This window comes from Mustela nivalis (genome assembly GCF_964662115.1).
Source record: "Mustela nivalis genome assembly, chromosome: 1".
In the NCBI taxonomy this organism is placed as follows: domain Eukaryota; kingdom Metazoa; phylum Chordata; class Mammalia; order Carnivora; family Mustelidae; genus Mustela; species Mustela nivalis.
Window position 1 is genome coordinate 52,546,282 of NC_139020.1, and position 19,858 is coordinate 52,566,139.

The following is a 19,858-nucleotide window of genomic DNA, read 5'->3' on the forward strand; positions in this document are numbered from 1 at the left end:
CATGACTGTGCACTTCTTTTGCCCTATTGACATCATCTGGAGAAACAGTTCTTAAAATTCTGTAATGTACAAGTGGTATAACAGATTTCCTAATGATAATTTTCTAGGGCTTCTCTCAGAATCTGAGAAACTACTTCTTATACAATTGTACACAGTAGGTGGTATTATTCCTACAAAACAACACTAAGTGCTATTTAAACAAACAAAAAAGCTGAAGGAAACAAATACATTCCTAGTAATTGAAGAGAACTCAGAAGATTAACAAAACTAAGGAGGGGAGAGGATTACATAATATTGATATCATATTGCATTTAGAACAGATTTTAGCACAAAATTCACTATGTATATGGATTACAAACCCAAAATGAAAAAAGAAACAAGAAGGACTCATGTTAAAAAAGACAAAAACAAAAACAAAACACATAATGTCTATAGGCCTTTCTCAAAACTGCAATGTTCTCTTTGCCAGGTTTATAACATTTAAAGAAAGGGACTTTTCAGCTTTATTACTACCATATTATGACACACTCTGTTCTTCAGAAATGCTATAATCTTGAGGGGGAAAGAATCATCTATAGAACTTTTCATTGTAAGATTTTTGTTCACCAGTTAAACTATGAGCACATGCTATCCCCAGAGCTGGTAACTGTACAAACTATGCAACATTTTGCAATTCAAGAACAGTCTGCCTTTTGTGTATATCACTTACTAACCTCCATGAACTACGTATGGTACCAGTCATATTTCAAGGCTCTTTCTTTGTATTTTAATGGTGAGAACCAGCTGTTATTTTAAGAACTTCATATTATTTGCAGAGATAAAGAGAAATACATAATTTTACAAACAATAACCCGAGAAGCCTTCACATGTAAATTTATTTGCCTATACCGTGAATAGTTCTAAAACTAGTTTCTATCTGAGGAAAGAAAAAGAAAAAGAAAAAGAAAAAGAAAAAGAAAAAGAAAAAGAAAAAGAAAAAGAAAAAGAAAAAACAAATAGTGACTTTGAACATATTTCACAGAAATTCTTTTAGAAAACTGAAAAACTGAATTTTGAAGTACATGTAACAACTATTAACTCACAGTGAAGAAAATTTCCAGTAGAGCTGTGGGAAAATTAAAAATAATCCCCACAGAGAAAAACAAAAAATGAGCTTACTAAAAAGGAAAGATATCAGAAGAAAATTTTCAATCTTCAAACCAAACACACTTGATTCTGAGCTCCAATGAGAAGTTTCAAACAGTACTTAAAGTTAAGAAGAAAATTAGTTTTGCTCTAAGATACACTGAGACCCAGTAAAATTTTTACACTCATAAAAATATAACCTACAAGATCCAGACCAACTTTCAGCCACATGAAGTAGATTGCTGGTCTACTAAAACACATGGTGCACATTCTGCTTTAGTCCAAGCTTCAGTGACCTGCAGTGAATTGGAAACTTCCTAAAATAACATCTAATTAAAATTCTTTACAGTAGTTTGAGATTGTAATACAGCAAAGAAAGTCCTACTCTTACCTTGTTTACGTGCCATCTGTCTCTCTCTTAAATGTCAAGTACTGAAAATGCTAAAATTATTCTAGTTATTTTAATCCCACATAAATGACAGTTTATGGTAAACGCATACAGGGAAAAATTTAACTTGCTCCGGGAATAATGTCACGTATATAGCAGAGAAAACAAAGAGCAGTTACATAATGGAAAGTTATCAGGGATGCAAGACATTTTTGCTGCTCTCTAAACATAATGGTTACCCTGGGTGATGATGAAAAGAAAACATTTTGCTTTCTGTGTCTCATCCTCAGGCCTTACTCCCATACCTTAGAGTCATAGAAAAGAGGTACCAAGGGCATCATGTTGCATTACTTCCTGGAGTGCCATATCTCTTAGAACATAGTAAAAGGGTCAAGACGTCTCTGCCTAGACCACCTTCTCTTTATAAATGGTTCCTGAATTCAGAAGACCCATTCAAATCAATTTCAGGAGCTCCAGCTTCTCCTTCAAAGACATCCTCATCCCTGATCAAAATAATCTATTGTGCTTATATATGTCTAAAACCACCTCCCAGGAAATGAGATGTGGATTTAGATGTGTTCTCAGTCTTGACATTCTAAATAAAATGAAATATAATTATGTAAGAAGAACTATCAAGATAAATTGAAAAGGACAACTCAAGGAAGTTCCCAAACTGGTCTGGGAAAATACCATGAATATATCACAAAGGCATTGTGAAACAGCAACAACAAAAAAAAAAGGGTATACATCCTAAAAATTGGGTTTTGTTACAAAAAGAGAAAAACTATTTGGCAAATATTTTTAGGGCAAGTTTCAGAACTAAAATATGGCCTAAGAAATGGATGGATCATAGCCAATCAAAATGGTACAGTTGAGATTACTGACATCCCACACTAGATAACTTACAAAAACACACAAAACCACCCCCACCTTGGTACAGTGAGTCAAAACAAACTGCTGACAAACCCTAACAGCTATGTGAGGGGGCGCAACAATAACACACAGTGAGAACACACATGCCTCTGTTTTCCTTTCAAGTCTGCTTCTGAGTCTGCACGGTTGATATAAGAGAACAGCAATTCCTTTCTTTAAAAGCCCTCTCTACGAATTCAAAATGTCTCAGATGTCCCTTAGAGCCAGTACGCTTATGAAAAAAAAAGAAAAAAAAAAAAGGTAACATATATGGCAGGAATACCAGATTCAACCATCCAAACTCCCCTTTGAGAAAGGAAAGAAAAAGAGGGGCACCTGAGTGGCTCAGTCAGTTGAGCATCTTCTTCTTGGTTTTGGCTCAGGTCATGATCTCACAGGTCATGAGATCGAGCTCCCCATCAGGCTCCATGCTCAGCACAGAGTGTGCTTAAGATTCTCCCTCTCCCAGATGCCTGGGTGGTTTAGTTGGTTGAGCATCTATCATGATCCCAGGGTTCTGGGATCGAGTCCCACACTGGGTGCCCTGCTCAGCGGGGAGCCCGCATCTCGCACTGCCTGCTGCTCTCTCTGCTTGTGCACTCTCTCTCACTCTCTCTCTGTCAAAAAGATAAATATGATCTTATAAAAAAAAAAAAAAAAGATTCTCCCTCTCCTTTTACCCCTCCCCCCTACATGTTCTCTCTCTCTCCCAAATTAACAAATGAAATTTTTTTCAGAAAGTAAAATAAAAGGAGAGAAAAAGAGATGGCACTTAAAGAAATATAGAAACATTTTAGCTAAAATCTGAAAACTAATTTTCAAGTTTGAAAATCCTTGTATGTATCAGAGAATTCCATCCATGAGAACACAAGATGACTGGCATAGAAAGACTTCTTCAACTGGTGCCCGTGTACTGAGACACTCTCTGAAGAGTCGTGAAATGATGTAACCACCGGCTGCTGCACAGCAAGCTATGAAGAGAATGAAGAAGGACTCTTGGCAAGATACATAACAAACGAAACTGGACCATTCATGTCGAAAGCATAGATTTTTTGGGAGGATTCCCCAGTTGCTGAAAAGTCCTGTGTTTTCAGAGTCATATATACAACACAGCACAGAAACAAAACAGTCTTTGAAGAAAAGTGAAAATCAGAATAAGAGGAAGTGAAAACACTCATAAGAGCTCAGCTGGAGAACTAATAAGTCAATAGGAAAGCCATGAAACATGTTTGTTGCCATGAGCAGTTTGTGGAAACAGGCAGAATAGTGAAGATGTGGGTTTTAAGGGCTTTATCTTAGAGGTAATAAGGGTAGCTACAAGGTCACTCCATTAAAGAAGTGCTTTCCAATCTTTGTAATTTCACCAACTTTATCCAGAAAATGTCACTGCATTAAAGACATTTTGTGTACACACAGATTAAAAAACTGTTTCAAAATACAAATAATTTGCAATAAATAATAAGGGTGTGACTATGCTTATAGGCATTTTTTTCCTTCTAAAACTAATGACACTCATTGCTAAATCTGAAATTGATATTCAGAGCTCATCTACAAATTCTAAAAGCTAAGCCTCTGGACACTTCACTGGACACTTTCCAGTATGACGTTTTCACTTTCTCCTGTTTCTGGGACCTTGTTGCCCATAGTCAAGAAATAAAGCAGGATTTTCAAATAACCTTACAGTAATTCTAAAGCAATACTATATTTTATGAGCACCAGGGCACCTGGGTGGCCCAGTCATTTGAATGTCCAACTCCTGATTTTGGCGCAGGTCATGATCTCAGTGGGATCAAGCTCCGCATCAGGCCCCACACTAGGGGATAGTCTGTTTGAGATTCTCTCTCTCCCTCTCCTCCTGCCCCTCCCCCCATTCACACCCTCTCACTCTCTAAAATAAACCCTTTAAAAAATAATATATATATATATTTTATGAGCATTTACCAACAATGCAATACTGTTAAAGATTACATAGGAGAAGAAGTTAGTTTTGCCTTAAGGATTAGGTAATGAAATGTTCAAAATGATTTTTCACAAAAGATAGCAATATTTGGTAATAAATATTTAAGGGCTACATGAAAAGCCTTGATAAAATGTCCACAGGAGAAGAGACATTTTGGCAAAAGTCATCAGAAAAAGCTGATGAGGGTGGGCACCAAGTGGGGGCTTTAGCTATGTTAATAATAAGAAAGGATCTGCACAAACAGGGGATGAGGGAGAAAATGGCCAGATACAGAGTTGGCATGCCAAGGTAGATTCTCAGGGTAGTGAACTGGCCAATCTGAAAATAATGTAAAAAGATAATTTCAATCCTTCTTTCCAATAAATTCCTTCAAAGACTTTACCAAACTTCTCTCTCCTGGGACCCTTCAGAATGACATACGGCTGGGAGCGGAGCCCTGCAGCGGTGATAAAGGAAGTATAGTGATGGGCAAAGAGCCCTGACAGACCCAGGATCCTCGTCCCCTGTGCCCTCCCAGGAGGCACTGGTAACCGCACACTGAAGGTGACATACTTTCATTCAGGGAGAGTCAGGGAACAAGCACGACATCAGAAGTAGCAAGGGCACTTTTAAAAAACGTGGATACTCAGATGCCAGCTGGTAAGGACAGAGGTACTGTCCGAAGTCAAGGACCTGCACTTTATCATTCTAGAAGATTAGGACACATCACCTGGTCCATGGACTCTAGGAAATTACTAGATAGATCACTGACAAACACATTAGTGACATATCTTGTGTTTTAAAAAAAAGAAAAGTTTAAATTGTATGCACTTTTAAATTACACACCTCAGAATACTGACACAAGATAGGTGATGGGGAGTCTCTAAGAATGTTAGCCCTCAATTACTGACGACCTGCAATTATTATTTTATTACCCTTACAAGACCACAATGGCCAGCAGTTCATAAAGCATTATGGGCAGAAATGCAGAAAAAAGAAAAAGTGAAGAAAATGTTTCCTTTAAAAAATGTCAAGTTTGCAAGATGTCATAGGCGATTTATATCAGTCGTGCAGAGGTCAATAAACATTCTCATTGAAGACCCACATAATAAATTTTTCAGCTCTGTGAGCCATATATTCTCTGTGGCAGCTACCCAATTCTGCCATTGTAGCCACAGAATGGATATGTCCACGTACTCCTGAAATCTTATTTACAGAAAGAAAAAAGGACTAGATTTGACCCGCAGGCTATAGTTGACCAAATACTGATAAAGTAGAAAAAGTAATGTGATAAATTACCAACTTTAAACTTCAGCTGCTTTATACAAATATAACTGAAGTATGTGCAGCATCTATAAAATGAGCTAACAATTTATTTTCAGAAAAAAATGAGGTAAATTTTCCAATTTCCCTAAAGGAAAAAAAAAATACTTTGCTCATCTAGAAAAACTAAAAGCATAAAAAGTCACTGGCAGCACTTTTTTCTCAAGCAACATTCATTTTCTCTCTCTCTCTCTCTCTCTCTCTCTCACACACACACACACACACACACACACACACAAGCACGTGAAATGAAGCTTTAAATACACAATCCTGAATTTAACTAACAAATATAAGCAGTCTTATTAAAGTAAAAGTCACATTTACTGACCATTTCACATACAGGATTAATACTGATTTAATGAAGATGAGAGAACAGCTCATTTTCACAAATATAAAATGTGCTAATTGTTCAAATGAGTTCTCCTGAAACAAAGGTGCAAAGGTTTGCAATGCTGATACCCTTCGGATGCCAACAGCTGCAGATTCACTCATGCCAACTTGGTAATAAGACATCATTTAGAAATACATCACATGTGGGACGCCTGGGTGGCTCAATTGGTTAAGCAGCTGCCTTCGGCTCAGGTCATGATCCCAGCGTCCTGGAATCGAGTCCCATCGGGCTCCTTGCTCAGCAGGGAGCCTGCTTCTCCCTCTGCCTCTGCCTGCCATTCTGTCTGCCTGTGCTCGCTCTCTCCCCCTCTCCCTCTCTGATAAATAAATAAAATCTTTAAAAAAAAAAAAAAGAGAAAGAAAAGAAATATATCACATGCTAAAAAAACAAAAGAATACATCACATGTAAATATATACAATTTTCATCAAGTCATGTAACCTCCAAACAAGTTAGCTTCTCCAGATAGAAAAGGGAATTGGAATACTAACTACCATCTCTGAGGTACAGTCATTGATGACAAAGATAAATAACATATTCCTTCTAAAACATAATTTCAATCTTCCTTACCACTAAAGCAAAGTATTTGCTTTCAATTATTTGTGTCTAAACCTAAGTTTATAGTAATCGAAGTTTAAAAGAGGTACTACTCAATGAAAAATGAAAAAATGGTTTTCTTTTATAGGATAATGAGTTTGAGAAGAAACTTAGTAATTTGTTCCTTGTTTTATTTTTAAATAGTATTTTCCTACAAAGCTAGTAAGAATAGAAAAAGGTCATTCTAAAAAGTTTTCAATATTGTTTCCAGATGTCACAATTATTTCATATATGAGATTCTTAAAATATTTGATATTTCATAAAACATAAATTATTACATATGGCAGAACCCAGTATTTTGATCTTACTAACAATCTGAAATAGTAACATAATATTCTTAAGTGAGATTCAAATTTTATAACTTATGACACAATTATGGTTTCTAGGAAAGAAATGAACATATATTTTTAAGATAAAATTCTCCATGGGTCTCTCACATGTCTGCATGTATTTTGATCACAGATACTGACACCCTTTGGTTGGGACTATCCTTTCAGAAACATTTATATGGCAAACAGCCTTGGATGATAGCAACAGTGTCTCCTTCTGGAACAAAAACAAGACTTAATATCCAATGTCTCCTTCTAGTGCAAAGGTTAGGCCAGTTTACCTCCTATTGTAAAAGACCCAGGTTCTTCAAGCTCAGGGTTCTTTCTTAATGCAACCCACCGGATGGACAATTGTCACCTGCCCCTTTATATGCCCGTGCAGGAGATGGGAGTCGGGGACCTGCACAAATGGTGATAGTCTGCCTAATGCTATAACTATGACTACTAAAAAGTCATTTTTCTCCAACCATTCTTGGGCCTTTGTCAGCATTTATGAGGTGAGGCTGATTACCTTCAAAATTAGTTCCTGACAACATAATTTTAAAGAAATAAGTCCCGAAGTCAAGTTACACTATAAAGTATGTCTAAATTAATTATGTCCATGGATGATGGATGCTGGGTTGTCTCTTTCAGCAGATACTGCCTGAACACCCTTTCCCAATCCTTTTCTCCCTTGGCTTTCACTAATATGAAAGAATGCTGCTATTTAAAAATATCAAGAGACCAGCCACCTCTGTAGCAAGGGGAGACTCGGAGGCCTAAAAAGGCCTGAGAGAAATCTGCCAGAAGGAGCAAGTCAGGTGGAAAGCTTCCCAGCAGCTTTTCGATCTATGATAAAGGGAGGACAGACATATGTGGTGCTGCCCTGCCCTTCTTTCCTGTCTAGCCTTAACAAAGATGAAACCACAGCAGAAATTTTACAACCATGAAGTGACTAGAATGAGGACAAACCTAACTAAGGAAGGAGATTACAAAGTCAGAAAGACCTTGGTTCTCTGACAGCATTGTTGAGAAAAATATATCCCCACACTCATAAACTACTGTTGGTCAGGTTTTGTTACTTTTAGGCAAACATATTCTTAATTTATACAACTTACATATTTGGTTATGTTGAAAAAACATTTTCAAAATTTTACTGCCCAAAAATGTGTTTAATACTTTGGGCCAAGAACTGGCAAACTACAGCCCACAGCCAATTTAGTCTACCACATGCTTTTATAAATAAAGTTTTATTAGAACATAGCCATGCCGGGGGCGCCTGGGTGGCTCAGTGGGTTAAAGCCTCTGCTTTCGGCTCAGGTCATGATCCCAGGGTCCTGGGATTGAGCCCCGCATCAGGCTCCCTGCTCAGCGGGGAGCCTGCTTCCTCTTCTCTCTCTGCCTGCCTCTCTGCCTACTTGTGATCTCTGTCTGTCAAATAAATAAAAAAATTAAAAAAAAAAAAAAAAAAAAAAAGAACATAGCCATGCCGATTTATTTACATATGGTCTATGTCTGCTTTCCTACTATAAAGGCATAGCTGAGTAGTTGCTAGAGATCATGTGGCAAAATGTAAAATATTTACTATCTAGTTTTATAGTTTGCTGACCCCTGTCCTATTCAACATGCCACTTGTAGAAACAATTATTCTTGTTTAAGCTAAGATCCTTGAATTGATTCCCCAAAATCTTAATTTGAAATCCATACTTACGAAACTCTGTATCTTCATATTAAAGACACAAAGTGGATGTGAAGTGTAGCCCTCTCTATGCCAACATAGAGCACACCTCGCACCTCTTTTTTTTTTTAATTTGCAATACAGAAAACTTTGTAAACAGATTTAATGATGATGTAAGTCATAATCAACTATTTTAATTAATACTCCAGAGTTTTTATCACAAAACAAAAGAGTAAAACAGGTATTCCTAATCAAGTGATAATCAGGGCTATTAATATTATAACCTTTAATTAAATATACAAATTTATAGCAATAATTTCTAAAGAGAGACAGATAACATTAAAATCAGTAAGAACGTTTGTTGTAATAAGGTACTTATAAATTCATTTATGTCAATACTTATAAAAATACTGATGAAAGTGTAAGTCACACCATGTTTTTAATAGAGGCATAAAAATTAATCAAGAAATTAATTCACCATGCTTTTTATTATAAATCTGAAAAAAACTACAAAAACTATTCGACCTACAGGTCTTTCAAAAAAATGTTTTAAGTAGTTTTATTTGGCATTATCTTCAATAGGGAAAAGTCTTCCATATTTCTCATGACATATACTGTAATGAGTTTCCATTTTCTTCTCCTGAGTATAAATTTAATACTACCATCTATTTGGTCACTGTTGATTTGTGTTCCTTAAAAACATATACTGAAATCTTGGGGCACCCGGGTGGTTCAGTCGGTTGAGTGCCTGACTCCTGATTTTGTCTCAGTTGCGATCATTATGAGATGAAGCCCAAGGTTGGGCTTGCACTGGGTGCGGAGTCAGCTTGAGATTCCCTCTCCCCACCCTCTGCCCCTACATGCCCTGCCCCTCCACCCCATCTCTCTCTCTAAAAAACAAATCTTAGCCTCGAGTCTATATTAAATGTGAACTTATTTGGAAACAGGATCTTTACGGATGTAATAAAGCCAGGATGGGATCATCAGGCTGTGCCCTGATCCAGTCTGACTGGCGTCCCGTAAGAAGAGGGAAATGGGGACGCGAGCAGTGAGAACACCCTGTGAGGACTGAGGCAGAAATTAAAGTTGTGCTGCTAGAAGGCAAGGAAAGCTTGGAGCTGATGAAACTGAAAGAGTCCTAGAAACTTCTGCCCTAGAGCTGAAAGGAGTAAAGCCATGCTGACACCTTCATTTTGGACTTCTAAGCTCCATTAGTGTGAGAGAATCGACTTCAATACCAGAAACTGTTGTTCTAGCCACTCAGCTTGTAATATTTTTTTATGGCAACCCTAGGAGACTAATATACTCACACATGTTTGATTACACAGGATCACACGATCACATGTTCACAGTTCAGTAATAAATCTGTATATCTTTTCTTCAACGGTCCCACCAAACCAAGCAGCCTCGACTCTATTATCTGAATTGCTGAGTACTTCCTGTAATTCCCTCATAGGTGTATCCTGCTATAATCAGCACATCTATAAACAATTGATGTATAAATGCAAATTCAAACAAGAACTCATGTTCTAACAGTCAGCTTAATGAGACAAAAGATTAATACTAAAAATGGATTTAGAAAACTGAATATTTCTGAAGCACTTTATTTCAAAATAGTCAGACATGAGTACTATTTTATGACCTACCCAATTAGTGCTGGATGCTAATCTGTTTGGATTCCTAGAAACTCCACTTTGTTAAATTACTGGGGAAAAAAATTTAAAAAGGCGCTTCTTGGGCTAGATTTCCAAGCATTCCTCAGGCTATATGATTATTACTGCAGCTTGTCTGTTTTATAAACAGACTTCAATTTAGTTTTTTAAGAAACTGCCAAAGGAGCTGTCTTTAACTAAATAACAAATCTGCTGCTTGAAAGACATCATTCATCAACCTTCTTTGTTGGGAGTACTGTTATTATGAAACTAAAAACAGGCATTCTTTCTTGAGTGCTTCTGGATTTTAATTACCAAATTTGAATGTCACCAGATATTTACTGAAAGGAAATCATCAATTTTAATAAGCTGCCTTAAGACGGAAAAACATAAAAGGTATTCAACTGTAAAGCCAAGTTCACTTGAGTCCTGTAAGCTGGCTTGCTGTCTTATAATACAATACTTATTGCTCTCGGGAATTTGTAAACATTTAATAAACTCTAAACTGGAGGGAGAAAAAATTCTCCAATTATAAAATCAAAATATATGTATATAATATATCATTTGATTTGGAAGGAACTTAAATAAATTGCAATAAAATTTTTAAAGGCTAATAAATCAGGAGTTATTTAGAGGCTGCTTGATATTAAAATAGGGCAGGGAAAAATAAATAAAATAGAATGAATTAAATGTAAACATTTTATTTAAAATTAAAAAACAATGAATTTAGTTTTAAATTGTATTTAATAACTTCTTTAGATTTTAAAAATATACTCCAGAGAAGAAATTGCTGGCAAAACCCCTTTCGCTTTTCACTCACATGAAAACCAGTAAGAAAATTACTTTGTATCTACTTAGCAAAAGCAGCATAGATGGAGTAAGTCATAAAGTCCTTAACAGCCAAAGATTCTTCAAGCTCTCACCTGCCCACTCTAACAGACTCCCCTTGTTTAACTCTGAAAACATTTGTCTAACTTTCTTGTGGTCTCTCATTTCACAAGTGTGTTAAAAAATAAGCCCCTTCATTTCCAAACTTTAGAAAAGTATATTCATATCTCTCAGATGCTTAAAAATATGAATGAAAGCATTCTTATCAAGACTAAATAAAATTTCTAGTCATTTATGATAAATCAATCTCAGGAAGATGTTTAAGTTTTCTAAAAAAAAAAATTCCATCTCCTACCTGGCAGACACAGCTAATCAAAGGGTTGACTACTATTTGTCTTCTGAATCCAAGTTACATATTATTTTAAAATATCAAAAATAAATCTTTCAGTTCCTCTCACCTTCCATCAAAAAGAAAAAATTTCTTAAAATGCAAATGTTGAAAAATTAAACGGCAACTGAATGTTTATACTGAAGTACTTGTGTTCAAAAAAATCAGTAACCTATTTTGATGTATTTAGAAGTCATATTTTTCTACTTGCATCTTGTCCCTTGTCCTCATGAGATGCAAAAGCACTATAATTTCCACTGATAACAACAACAACAACAAAAAACCACACTCACACACACACACACAAAAAGGAGAAAAATAGAAAGACTAGGTTAATTTTTTTTAATGTCAGATTTTTCTTAAAAGAGTATAAACCATTCCCTCTCATGTATAAACAATAGATATTTCATAAAATATATGAAACATACTGTAGAAAATATTTATAAAGGAAGACATAACTTCCCTAAGACTAATTCTCCTGAAAATGATTATTATAATTATAAAAACAGCACTTTTACTAGAAACTACTACTGGATTTGAAAAATTATTTAATAGACTGATACAGCAACAGTAGCCTTTAGTTTGAAACAAACTGCATCTTTGTTGATGATGTTGAAACGTCTGAACCAAAAAATACTGTGGCCATCCAGAAAATAATTTAAAGACTGAAAAAACATAGATTGTAGTCAAGAAACCAACCAAGGCTACAAAGCACACTTGGAGCAGAAATGGCATCAGACCATTCAAAGTTACTTCTTTCCTTATCTCCTTCTCGCAACATACAGAGCTGCCTATGAGAAAACATAGAACTTAATGTGGCATTTTAAACAAGGCCATTAACCTGAGAATTCTAGTAATAATGAAAACTATTACGTGAAGCCCAAATTGTGCATACAGGTAGATCTCTTTACGATTAAACTGAAAACCCAGAGGAATTTCATGACTACTTCCATGACCAATGCAATCAACTGAATTTGCATTTATACAAATTAATTATCTATCTAATTATCTATCTATTAATTATCTATTATTTAGCCAAAGCCACGTTGGCATATGGGGTATGAAGAAAGCTAAATAGGCTTGCTTGCAGTTTTGTCTTTTTGTTGCTCCTGTTAGCGTTGTTGCTGACACTTTTTGATTCAACTTTTTAACTTAACCATGTATCTTTAAAATATCAGTTCCAAAGGTTCTTAGTACACTCTCTCATAAGTTATAGCACAGGTATAAATAGCGAGCATAGTGATTTGTAGTCCTTTAGAGGGAAAAGCACTTTATTAATATAGCAGGTAATACATTCTTCTTTGTTCAATCAAATGGTGAGTGGAGAGAAAGATTTTTGCCTGATACTTCTGAATGATTTTAAATAAAGACTAGCATCTTCCAGGACTAATTTTTCTATGTTGAAATACTTAAAAAAAAAATTCTTACTTGGAATGCATATTATTATACAAGCTGTGCACACTAGGATTTTCTACAATTCATGTGCATAAGGAATGGCCCAGCGGCTTTGAAATGACATCAATAACACAACAGCATCTATGTATTACTTTTTGGGCATGAATTTTTTTTTTTAAAGCCTTTATTTTCTTCACAGATAGGCCATCAAACCCAGAGCTATTTTTCCACCTCAGTTGACTTTTGGTTTTGTTTCAGTGGTTGTAAACCAGAGTGTGGGAGGGGAAGATAGGTTGTCGCACTCTGGTTCACTGAAGCAGCTCTGAAAAATGGAAAATCTGAGTATCCTCAGGTCATCCCCTCTGGGTGTTCTAAAACAGTGTCCCAAACCTGGCCTTGCTGAGCAGGTGATTATCACATAACTTTTTATATGAAAGAGTAAATTTCACCATTGAAACGGTCAACTGATGAAACCGAATCTCTGAAGAAAGGCCCCCCCCTGTCAATTCTACATTTGTTAGCAATAACTACCTTCACACTCATTCCGACTCTTGCCACTAAAAATTTAAGCCAGGTGATAGAAAGTTTCACCTCTCTTCCGTGCCTTGAAACTACAAATTCTCCCTTCTCTACATGACCCCCAGATTCAACCCCATACATACGCACGAAAACTTTCTGTGTGCCAGAAATCGCTGAACTACTCTTCCCCAAAAGAGCAGCTCAGAATGGTTTAGGCATTCAGCTGGAGACCACTAACTCAGTGTGAGGTTCAATTGTTTGTAGGAGGGAGAAGAGAAAGAAAAAAAAAATCAAAAAACCAACCTTGGGAGAAGTGATACTAAAGAAAAGGTTCACTGTGAAAGTCCAGCAAGGCATGCAGCCGCCTCTCACCAGAAATCATCATTCCACCCGTCCTCAAGGAAGTTTTCACAGTGCCCATGATGATATCTATCTCACTAGCAAATAAATCCATCTATATTTCTACCTCCCACCTATACACAAAAAATACATTGCATGCCATTGCTATATTTTTTTCATTTATTCTTCTATTTATGATATTTGTCACATTTCTGTGAAATCGCTTTAAAAATTCAGGCTATAGGGACACCTGGGTGGCTCAGTAGATTGAGCTGCTCTGGCCCCCCATGGAAAAACTTTATAATATTCCCAGCAATCAGTGCATCATCCATGTTCTATAAAGCTCATTCTACCAAACAGAATACTTTGTTGCCCACCATAAGAATATTCTAAGAAGTTTCTTTTATTTTCTATAGAGCAAAAGGTCCCAGAGTTCCATGTATAATGGCACACTTTAGCCTCAGCTTGCATTTAAAATCCTAAAAGTGAATGTGTAAAAACATATTACCACCAAAAGAAACATAAATCAAAATCTATGTCCTTGTTATGGCATAGCAAGAATGGTCCATTATTATGAATTCTGATTAAACATGTATCAAATGTAAGTTCCACATAAAAAGAGCTGGTCACAGAACACTATCAGAAAATGAACATGGATGATGGTAAAATTCATTTAGGAATATGCTATACCAGCACAGAAACTAATAAACTTTGTCTTACAGTTGAATTTAGGAGAGTGACAAAATTTACTCAGACACGTAAAACACAGAATTTATAGAGTCAACTCAACATGATCGATCAGCATTATGCATGCAATCTATCATCATCTGTGGGAATCTACCACAAGCAACCAACATTTATAGAGATTCCCTCATATATGCTCCCACGTAAAAAGCCAAAAATATCAAAATATATAAATGGTAATCACATCGACTGGGTTAGAAAATGTTTTAGGTTTCTAAAGAAGTCATTAAAGTGGGCCACAAGCTTATCACATCATATATGACTACATCCAATGAAAATACTGAGAAACTAAATGCCTTCTCACTAACTTGATGTCCTAATAAGTGAAATTAAATGGATGTTTTTGCTGGTTCATAAAGAATTTCAGGGCTACTAAATTTAAATAAGAAGTATAAATACAGTCATAAAACAACCTGATTTTATTAAATCACTGGTAGAACTACAAAGTAAAAATATAGTTTCAAACATAAACAGCTGGCCTCCCCATAACCTGGGTCATTCTTGAAAGAACTGTAAGAAGAAATAATCACTATGATATTTCTCTACTTTGCTTCTGATACCATGTGGTGATTCACATTCCTCTTGGCAGTCCTGGAGAATCTAAGAGCTTTAAAACTAAAAGGCAACTGAAAGATTCACCACCTACAAGATGTGTACACTGTGATCCAAGTATATTAAATGAGGAGCCTATAGTTATAATTGGGTAGACATTTATGATTATAGAGTTCATCACTAATTTAGAGAACAAATTATAAATAAGCAAACATTTATGCCATTTTACATCTTGGCAAAGGACTTTTTAATGTTTGATTTTTATGGTTTTACTCACTCTGGGTATTTGTTTGGCTGTTATTTACAGACAAGTTCAGAGTCTATACACCTAGATAACTGAATTTGCTATTATACAACCCTATGTTTTATCAGACTACATGAGGCTAGCTTTTCCGACCTGAAAGAAAGATTAGCAGTTTCTTGGAGGTTATCCTATGTGTAAAGAAACTAAAATCCGGAAAGACTAAGTGTCTTAAACTAAAATCCAACTAACCTATATTAAGATATTATGAATTTTAATTAATATTTGTTTTCAAATGTAGAAATCTAAATATACTATCACTATCAGTGAATATGCTAGATAAACTTAAAATATCCCAGAAATGGAAAACTACTTTTCTTCATTTGATTTAAGATAGGTCATGAGATGTAACATTGAAATAGCCAGACAACAAACTTTAAAGGGAAGTCTCTAAGTCTGGAATCCTGGCCGGAAAGTGAAGATACAGTTTATATCCCTCCAGTCTTTGCCATCCCTGTTCAGTTTCTCACTTAACAGTCAAACCATGAGAATCACGTGTCATCTCCCACCCACACCTATGACATGCACATATCCAGTCAAGACTGCATCTTAACGACAGTCCCACCAATACCAAACACTGGTGCATGGAGAGCAACAGGAATTCTCATTCATCGCTGGTGAGAATGCAAAAACAGTATAGCCAGTTTGGAAAACTGTAGGGAAGTTCTTACAAAGCTAAAACACGGGCTTACCATAAGACCATAAGACAGTCATGCTCCTAGGTAGTTACTCAAATGAACTGAGAGCTAATGTGCACATAAAAACCTGCATATGAATATTTATAGCAGTTTTATATATAACTGTCAAAAATTGGGATGCAACCATGATATCGTTCAACAGACGAATGGATCAACAAACCGCGGTACCTCTATGCAATGGAGTATTATTCAGTGATAAAAAGAAATGAGGTATCAAGCTACAAAAAGACAAGGGGGAACCTTAAACACATACTGTCAAGGGAAAGAAGCCAGTCTGAAAAAGTTACATATTATATGATTTCAACTGTATGACACTCTAAAAAAGGAAAAACTATAAAGAGAGTAAAAAGATAAGTGGTTGCCAGGGATTCAGAAGTTGTGGGATGGAGGTGGGGGAGTAGAGGGGCAACAAATAGGCAAGAGCACAGGGTATTTCTAAGGCAGTGAAATTATTCTATATGATACTGTAATGGTAGATACACGACGTCATATATTTTGTTAAAACCCACAGAAAGAGTGAATGCTAATGTAAAGTCTGAGCTTTAGTTAATAATACCATATTAATATTGGTTTATCAATGTATCATACCATGCAAGATACTAATAAGAGGGCGGTAGATGAGAACTTTGTACTTTGGAGTAAGTTTACTGTAAACCTAAAACCACTCTAAAAATGAAAGTTTAAGAAAAACCAGAGTCTCATGAAGTAGCTATTATCACAAAAAAAAATTAAGTAAAACTACAAGGTTTAAGTAACATGAAAAGCAAATATACAAATGCAGTATTTCTTCTGAAACAAAGATACGGTGACATTTATGCTGTGAAGCCAAAAGCCATGGAAATTATGAGCTTACCATTAAAAACAATAAAAGCTGAAACATTCTTACCTGTCCTGTGACTGTTCTTCATACATCCGCTCCTTGCCTTCTTTAAAGAGTCTTATTGCCCGCTTTGACTTTTTCATTAGACTATCAATATAGATTTTAAAATATTCATTCTCGCTGAGTTGGGCGAGTTTCTGGTTGTCATCATATTTACTCAATATAAGTCGCAAATGCTGATATGTATCAGGTAAAATGTCAAGTATATATGGTGGGCTATTTTTCAACTGAAGCTTGGGATTTTGGCACAGTCTGACCTAAAAAAAGAGATAAAAATAAAACATTTTCATAGGAACCACAATAATTTCTTTCACAGAAAAGTTAAGAAATATATCAAACTACTATTTCTTCATTTTCCACAATATAAATTTTCATTTACAACTACTATCTCCAATCTACAAACAACTGGTAAATATCTGCATTCCTCTGGATACAATTAAATCCAATTTTCTTCTCCTCCTATTCATTTTTTTCTATGACACACCTTTACTTTCCCCCTCTAAAGTTTTCATTCTCTCTTCTACAATATCCTGTTGTTCGTGGCTTCATAGAACTCAAGTGTCGTACACTAATAGTATCTTTTTTTAAGTAAAAATTAGGAAATGGGCCTCTTCTGCTGCAACCAATGTCTCACGTTTAGATATTATCCAACTACACTGAACTCCCAGCTAACCTCTCATAGATTTTAATTAATGTTTTCGTATTTTGTTCCTGAACCCTGAGGAGAATAAAACAAAGAGGTGCAATTTTAATAACTGAGTTATTAAGTAGTAAATGGGTGTCAGGTCCAAACAAGTCTCTTCCACCTCCCCACATTATATCTCGTGCCTATAAACATGTGGTACCTAACGGTTAAGTCATTCCATCGGGTGCCACCCAACTACTGGGGCATGCAGAGCTGCCTGCATAACTAAGAGTAACTTCCCCAAAAAGTCAGTTAACCCATCTTGTTCCTACCCCTCCAACCAGGGTTTAGGGAACCACGCAATCACACAATTTTTAAATGGAACCATTAGACACTGCACAGGAGCGTCCAGAGTGGAAGGGCGCACGCTCATGCATAAAGGCAGCTTTCCCGAGAAGCCCGTGAAGCACAGGCTTGATGGTCCTCTAAGAGCTCGTCCTCTTCTGATGCCTTCATCGTGTATCCTTTGTAACACTTTCAAGAGCAAGATACTCTAAACACAATTGGCTAAGGTTTCTGACTTTTTCCAGTAGGACTTCCCTTTCATCACACTTAACCTCCTGCTGTGGGTGTTTTTCAAATCTGGCTGAAATGAATCTGAGTTGGAAATAATACACTGAGTGTGGCTTTGGTAGAAGGTATGTGAGATGCCCAGTCACTTCTGGAGCTAGCTAAAATGCTGCCAGCAAGCACAGTAAGAGAATGGATTCGGGAAGACTTCAAGGCCCATGGAGCAGCACACAGCATAGGAGCAGGAAGATCCAAGTCATATTTGGTCATTTCCATGTGTCCAGAGGTACCCAGGACTGGAAACATACAGGGCAATGGAAGAAAAGTATAAAGTGTACAGAGTCAAGATCATTTTTCTGATGTTTGTGGATTTATCAATGTTTAAAGATTTATAACTTGTGTCTTATTTATCAGTCTAAAAAATTCACCTTCATACCCAATTTTGTATTTGTACTTTTGTATTATTTTTCTTTAAAAGGACCCCTCCAAATTTCAAGTTCAACAAAACATGGATTCACCCCTGAGTGCTCACAGAAGGGCTGGGCCAAATAGAAAACAGTTGAACAGTAATAATTTCAAGAACCACAAACATAAGAAATCCAGGAAACAACAAATGAAAAAAGTATTCACACTTACTAACACACTTGCTTTAAGAAATAACCATATGAGTTTTTGGGTGTGGGGGAAAAAAAAAAACTATCAAGCAACAGCCCTTAAGACAACCATTTCACAAGTTAACAGAGGGCATTGTATCTTCCACCATGCTACTTTATTGTATACAATGTAGAAGTATCGAGCATATAGTACAGATGTGACAAATGGATGGCTTAGTTGATTTTCCAGAATACTTCAGTACATACACACACACACACACACACATATACACACTTAAATCATATTATTATATTACTGCTTTATTTTCATGATTGAATATACTAGTGTTCAAATCAATAATCCAAAGGCACGAGCAAAGATTAAATATAAGAGTATTTAATAGGAAGATGCCATATAATTAATTAAATAACACCAAATCACAAGAAAAGTATAGTTAAAGGGGTTAATAAAGCTTTTTACCTTCTTTCTCCTTTTGGGACTTTGATATAATCAGAGAACCTCATTTTGCCCTAAAGACTGATGAAGTCTCAAATATGTCAATGATTTGACAAATCCAAACAAGATATAGTTTTTCAATTCTTAAAACTGTAAGATAGCATCACAAGTATATACAAATTTCAAAAATATCACCAGCCACAACCTACAGCAGGCACAGTTTAATCTCAGCAACATAAAACTTGGTACAGCATGTCAAAGATTGATAAATGATTAACTTGGAGTTAGGAGACTAGGCAATTTCAAATTAATTTCGTCTACTGGTGAACATTTAACTGATAAAAAAAATTCTCTCAGGTATTTTCTTCAGACATTCTAAGTAAATGTTCTTTAACAGATTATTTGAAGTGTTACAGATTTTTAATTTACTATTCTCTACGTGAGCTTTTTCTCATTTGCTTTATTTAAATTGTAATTCTATCTGGGCATTTATTGCTTTATTTGGTACAATTGTTTGCATAACTACCATATACCAGGTACTGAGCTTACTGCCAGGAAATTATAGATGACTAGAACATACTTCCTGCCTCAAGGAGTCTGGCAGAAGAGGCCTAGTTCTCTCTAATTAACTTAGGAGCAATGTAATTCTTGCTCTAAG

At 35.8% G+C, this 19,858-nt stretch overlaps 1 protein-coding gene across 5 annotated transcripts in view; it reads right to left on the bottom strand.

Annotated features, from left to right (window-relative positions):
- The window catches only part of CBLB (Cbl proto-oncogene B), a 222,142-nt gene that overhangs the window by 190,122 nt on the left and 12,162 nt on the right, over positions 1–19,858 (bottom strand). For all 5 annotated transcript variants that reach the window (XR_014302290.1, XR_014302291.1, XM_082696877.1 and 2 more), the window contains exon 3: positions 16,962–17,212. Coding sequence is in view for 3 of the 5 variants with exons in the window: in XM_082696877.1 (XP_082553003.1) it covers positions 16,962–17,212 (251 nt within the window). In the remaining 2 variants the exon portion in view is untranslated. The remainder of the gene's footprint in view (positions 1–16,961; positions 17,213–19,858) is intronic.